Source organism: Leuresthes tenuis, unplaced genomic scaffold, assembly GCF_036924035.1.
Source record: "Leuresthes tenuis unplaced genomic scaffold, fLeuTen1.0.hap1 SCAF_18, whole genome shotgun sequence".
NCBI lineage: Eukaryota > Metazoa > Chordata > Actinopteri > Atheriniformes > Atherinopsidae > Leuresthes > Leuresthes tenuis.
Genome location: NW_027325372.1, coordinates 15,348,214 through 15,354,241, shown reverse-complemented (window position 1 = coordinate 15,354,241; position 6,028 = coordinate 15,348,214). Strand labels below are relative to the sequence as shown.

Genomic DNA, 6,028 nt, shown 5'->3' with positions numbered 1-6,028 from the left:
TCAAATGCTGCGAGTTGCACAGACAAAAGCGTATTCATATGAACACTTTATGTCATTCCATTTCTTGTTTTTTCCCCAGTTGGTTTGGACACAGTCTTCTGACCCTTGATAGTTGTTTGGCTCTCCTGTATTCCAAAACTTAAAGTCGAATTTAGAGCCATCAGACCACAACCATGCGCCATTCTTCTGACAATCAGTGAGTCCGATCCATTTGACTCCGTCAGCAGGATCAAAGCTTCTGATCAGGTGTTTGACAAAATTCTCTTCCTCCCGACTGTGGATAGATACCAGGTTGGCTCCCTGTGATACACAGTGCAGCTCTGCATCAATCCAGGTCATCTTAGTGGCGATGTACTTGTAGCAGCGGCCATTGAAGCTGTACCATGACTCGGGACAACAGCCTTGCCAAAGCAGCATTTCCTTCTCATCTGAAGGAGACGCTGCACCCAGAGCCAGAGCAGCCATGAAGAGGAACAACATCCTGATGGAGTTTTATGTCTGTAATTAAAACAAGGTGTCAATGTCTTGTTGAAGTTGATCTGTACTGATGCTTATCATCAAATATCCTGCAGAGGCAGGTGACAGGCTGCTTTCTTTTATATCACACAGAGAGGGCGTCTCCACTTTTGGTATCTTATCATTAATCTGTGCACTTAATATAATTTTTCTGTTGAGATTGGCTTTGTTCTTAGACATTATGTATTCATACTCTGTATGTTTCTAAAAACAATCTATGTTCCTATCTTGTACTTGTCCACTCTGCTCATACTACGCAATGTATGTTCTTGAATGGTCCAGAACTTTAAGAAAGCATAACTGGACTAAATAACTTGGTTAGATGAAGCTTCTCTATCTTGTCAGATAGGTCTGTCACATTAGATACACGCCTAAAAAAACAGTCACACACACATGTTGCTTATCACAGCCTAAAGAACATGACATGGACAGTGGTTGGCCTGTTTATGTTACTAATAACTGGCCAATTATATTATGTAAGTACAACCTCTGTTAGATAAACGTGAAGAAGATGAATATGAACTATTTCCATATATCGGGGCTTCCGATGAGTTTTGCTGTATGCCAACTTTTAATATGTACATTCTCAGGCCTAAAACTGCCCGAGAGCACCTGAAGGCTATTCAGTACTTGTAGCAGTGAGATCATTAGCCAAAAACTTTCAGCTCTACACAACAACACAATATCTGAACATTGGCCAAAGAACGCTGTTCGATCACCTTGATGTCTGATAAAACGTAATATTCAGTCATTTTAATTCAAATTTGATTTTAGCATATTTATTTTCATTGATCTAATCAAAGTTTCCAACGTCTTTTCTGTCGAGCAATTCAGTTTTATCAGCATTACTGTCACAAACATATCCACAAACATTCCTAAAACAGTTTCCCAGATTTTACCAACTAAAGTTCAAGTTCAACAGATCCATTGTCAGAAATACTACTTCTGGTTGGTGGTCCTTCTGAAAATAATTCCATCATTAGGTTGATCTTTGACTGAAAGAGAGGGGCTTGTCTGGCCAGATCACCATGTCTGGGATCCAGTGGGAGAGTCTGACAAGCAGGGAGTCAAGCTGGGAGCGAAGAGTCCTGATTATTATCTTCTTCGCTGCTGTTTTATCATCATTTGTTGATTTAGTAAACATTCATATAGACAGTTTTCCTATTTGAGTTACAGTAATGATGGCTCGCTCTTGGGTTAAATAAAATAACAGACCCTGAAAGGATTGCAATCTTTTAATATAGCAAGATGCTATTATTATTGTTTTATCCTAAATGTTTCAATTTGAATCCCTCAGAAGGTATTTTAAGTGTAAAGTAAAATAGGACCATTGCACATCATGGTGCTTAGGACCTACCCTTCTTAGCGGTAGGATTACAACAACAGAAATTAGTTTTGAGATGAATTTTTCAGCAGCAAAAACTTTGTATTATCTGTTGGAACAAAAAGGCATAATAATTCCATCACTAATGTAAAAAGGTAGGGTTTGGCTGAAATTTCAGCACCACTGAAATGAACAAAAATAAGGAAATCAAAGACAAAAACAGACAGCATGTTGTAAAGAGATTTGGAGAAATGGATGTTAGGCTCTATTAAGCATGGACTATTTATCATCTGTTTTCACACGTAATCCCATCTTTATCGTGTCATAAAAGAGCTTTTTTGGTGCAATCAGTTTCAAACAAGGTCACTTGAGGTCACTGTTGTCCTGGATGAGTGCCATCCCCAGCAGCTCAAAGTACTTCATAACTATCAGAGAACCACCGGCCGATAGTCATTCAGGCCTGAAACTGCTGAGGACTTTGCGATGGGGATGAGCTTTATTATGTATTCTTATTGCAAATACATATTTGTTATATTAGAAATTGATTGATCAACTTAATCATTAAAAAAAATCAAACAACAACTGGCCTGCAAATTACATGTGTCCAAACTTCTAAAGTAGCATATAGACAATAAAAACTAGCATCTCTCGGGTTAAAAAAACCTCAACCAGTGGCTCCGGTTTGCTTGGCTGGTTGAGCAGACATCCCATATACAGAGGCTGAGGCTCCTATTTTTTTCTTCAAAATATTCTTTTATTTGTGAAAAGTGTCAGTAACACACATGTGACAATCGAGAGGGAAGAGTTTTACAAAACACCAACAACAGAAAAGATAAAAACAATCAAACAAAAAAATGAAAAGGAACAGAGAAATAAAATTGATAATAATAAATATTAATAGTATTTTAAACAAAGAGATTAAAGTGACCCCTGAGTGTAGGTGTTTCTTTCAAGTGTGTATGTGAGTGTGTGTGTGTCTATGGGTATGTTTGTGTGGGGAAAAATAAATTATGCAGACGGCACAGTTCAAGGGATTAACAGTGGAAATAATAATAGCAAGAATTATCTAAATTATATTATTATCATTAATGATAATGACAATAACAAAACAGACATCTATACATATGATTCTACAAATTAATAGCACAGGTGTGGTTGTAATATGATAAAATTGGGCCATGGTGTTTGGCAGCTGCCTCACATACTCATTTGTACATATGTATGTTGTCAGGGACCTCGGACTCAGATGAATACATGAGGAGCCATGGAGAAAAGGTGGAAACACTTTGGAATCAGGGAAGACAATCAGACACTTACCACAGGAGGAAGGGCAATGAACCTGAAACGAGAGGATGTTAGTGATTTCAAAATAAAACACGAAATGACGAGACAAGACATAAATCAAAACATAAATCATGACATATGCATATATGTGAGCGTAGTTAACTACTGTGGTGCATGAGAATAAGCATGATAAGCAAGCATGATGTTCATCAGTCTGAGGCTTCTTGATGCAGCTGTCTGCAGTTCAAGTCCCAACTCGGGTCCTTTGCTGTATGTCCTCCCTCTCTCTCTCTCTCTCTTTGTGCATTTATTTCCTATTGAGCAACTTGCCAATAAAGGCAACAACAAAAACAATCCTTTAAAAAAACAAAAGTGAAAAAATAACATCAACCATGGTTCAAAAAGGACTACGATGAAACTAAAAAGAAACAAGCAGTGTCAGAAGTGTTTTTGCCAGAGCTCAGGCGTAGAGGCATTGCCTTCCAGTTGTAAGATCAGTAGTTCATCCCCTCCATTTGTTTAAGTGGCCTGAACCACAGATAGCCCCTGATATGCTCATCATTAAGAGATTGTATAAAAAAAAAGTGATGCATGTATGAAGTAAATAAAACCTTCCGTCATAATGTGGTATATAGAGCCATCAGTGATATACCAACATTGTTATTATTTATATGTTTAATATTACTTGCATTAAGATAAGGTCATGAGTGTGTTGAAAATTGTCTGTGTGTGGTCTGGTCGGGAAAGGTTCGTTTATTGTTTGACAAATGTGGTGATGCAGTGTCTAAGTCTCACCAGCAGAGGGCGGGTTCACTACACTGTGAACAGGGACAAGGGAAATCTCGCGAGAATACGCTGTGAGAACGGGAACACACGTGTGAAGTGTGAAGATGTGTGTGGCGTAACGCGTAATTGTGTGCTTGATGGGTGAATGTGTTAAGTGTGAGTTTATGGTCTCTGTTGGATTTTATATCATATTGTTCATAAACTTTACTGGTTTATAAAACCTAACGGTCCGGAAATAGGCTATCAGTTGATAGTACTCGTTGCCTAGCAACCGCAAGCAAGCACAAGGCTGGAGAAAGCTATGAGCCGGTGTAAAGAGCCCGGACTGTTCGCGTATTGTTAATAGGTAAATAAATAAGTTAAGATAGATACATAATTGATTGCGTTAATGTGGTAATTTTGGTAGATATGAATGGCTGATTGTGTATTGGAGAAACAAATTGATATTGAATGTACAAAATAAGACAACTGGTCTGGAATAGCAATATAACAGTCATGATTATTGTTTGGATGTTTTGTGCAGATGTTCATAATTGTTCTGTGTTGTGTGAATACGCTGGGAGAACGGGAACACACACCTGAGTGTGAAGATGTGTGTGGCGTAACGCGATAAATAATATATACTTTTGGCTTTTTGCAAAAATAAAAGACTTTCAAATTAAATGTGTAGTGGAGGACAACTTCACTTTGTACCACGCTACAATAACATAATGACAACTGAGAAGACATTGATTATCATGTCACATTAACACCTGGCTGTGGGTAGGATATATTTTGCCAAAAGTGAAGACTTCATGCAGGTGTTGATAGACTGGGTGCCCATGCTGACCTGTGTCCTCAAGCATAAGCTCCCACACTGGACAAGTGAGCATCAGCGTTATATCAGTGGACAAATATCTGGTAAAGTCCATGTTTCGACAGGTCAGGACTGTTATAGCAGAAGAAGGGAACCCTACTCAATATTAGGTGGGGGGTCAATATTATGGCTGATCGGTGTAAATGAAATAAGAGGTGCAGTATCATCATCTGAAAAGTCTTTTGCCATAAACTTTGAGTTTTTTTTATTCAAAAAAAGAAAAGAAAAACATTTTAAGCTTATTGACTCAATTAAACTCCACCAATGTGCTCTTTCCAAAGCCTTTTATTCTTTAGAGTTTTAGATCAGCAACAGACATAAATCAATACTGATTTATGAAATGACACAGATCTTGATGACATTATTAGCAATGTGATGTATCTGCTGTCTCGTATTCAGAACAAAGAAGAGGAGAATGGGAGGCCTCAATATTTTCTTCTCAAATAACTTTATTCTCGACATCCCTTCTAAACACATTTTACAGGTTAGTGACATCAGATGTGTTTATAGTTCTCAGTGAATCAAGTAGGAAAAAATAACATTTTGAGATTATTCAAATTTTTCCCATGAACTGGAGAGGTTTTAATTTAAAAGAATTTGAACATGAACTTGAACAGTTTGCATCTTTGTTTCACAGGTTTAATTAAACTCTCCAAATCAACACATATTAAGTCAGAATGGAATCAGAAGAACTCTGCATCTGTGGACAAATGCTGCGAGTTGCACAGACAAAAGAGTATTTAAATGAACAGTCTTTGTCATTCCATTTCTTATCTGTGCCCCAGTTGGTGTGGACACATTCTTCTGACCCTCCAGAGTTGGTTGGCTCTCCTGTATTCCAAAACCTAAAGTTGACTTTAGAGCCATCAGACCACAACCATGCGTCATTCCTCTGAGCATCAGTGAGTCCGATCCAGTTGACTCCCTCAGCAAGATCAAAGTTTCTGATCAGATATTTGACAAAATTCTCTTCCTCCTGACTGTGGATAGATACCAGGTTGGCTCCCTGTGATACACAGTGCAGCTCTGCATCAATCCAGGTCATCTGTGTGGCGATGTACTTGTAACAGCGTCCGTTAAAGCTGTACCAAAACTGTGGACAGCTGCTACGTTGTAGGGCCAATTCTTTCTCAGGTGAAGCGGATACAGCACCCAGAGCCAGACAAAGCAAGAAGAGGAACAGCTTCATGTTGACGTTTTACGTATCTCTGTTTGAAGATGTCTTGATGTATTGCTGGAATTAGTTTGCACTGGTGGTTGTT

The 6,028-nt window shown here is 38.3% G+C and overlaps 2 protein-coding genes across 2 annotated transcripts; both read right to left on the bottom strand.

The window, feature by feature from the left end:
• On the bottom strand, window positions 1-480 carry LOC140274717 (ladderlectin-like). The gene has a single exon (XM_072370085.1). The coding sequence runs from the start codon at window positions 478-480 to the stop codon at window positions 1-3; it is 480 nt and encodes a 159-aa protein (XP_072226186.1).
• Window positions 481-5,159: 4,679 nt separating this feature from the next.
• On the bottom strand, window positions 5,160-6,028 carry LOC140275025 (ladderlectin-like). The gene has a single exon (XM_072370417.1). The coding sequence runs from the start codon at window positions 5,953-5,955 to the stop codon at window positions 5,434-5,436; it is 522 nt and encodes a 173-aa protein (XP_072226518.1). The 5' UTR covers window positions 5,956-6,028; the 3' UTR covers window positions 5,160-5,433.

Bases quoted from the DNA above. Each gene is read 5' to 3' on its own strand.
- LOC140275025 (XM_072370417.1), bottom strand. From the start codon at position 5,955: ATGAAGCTGTTCCTCTTCTTGCTTTGTCTGGCTCTGGGTGCTGTATCC.
- LOC140274717 (XM_072370085.1), bottom strand. From the start codon at position 480: ATGTTGTTCCTCTTCATGGCTGCTCTGGCTCTGGGTGCAGCGTCTCCT.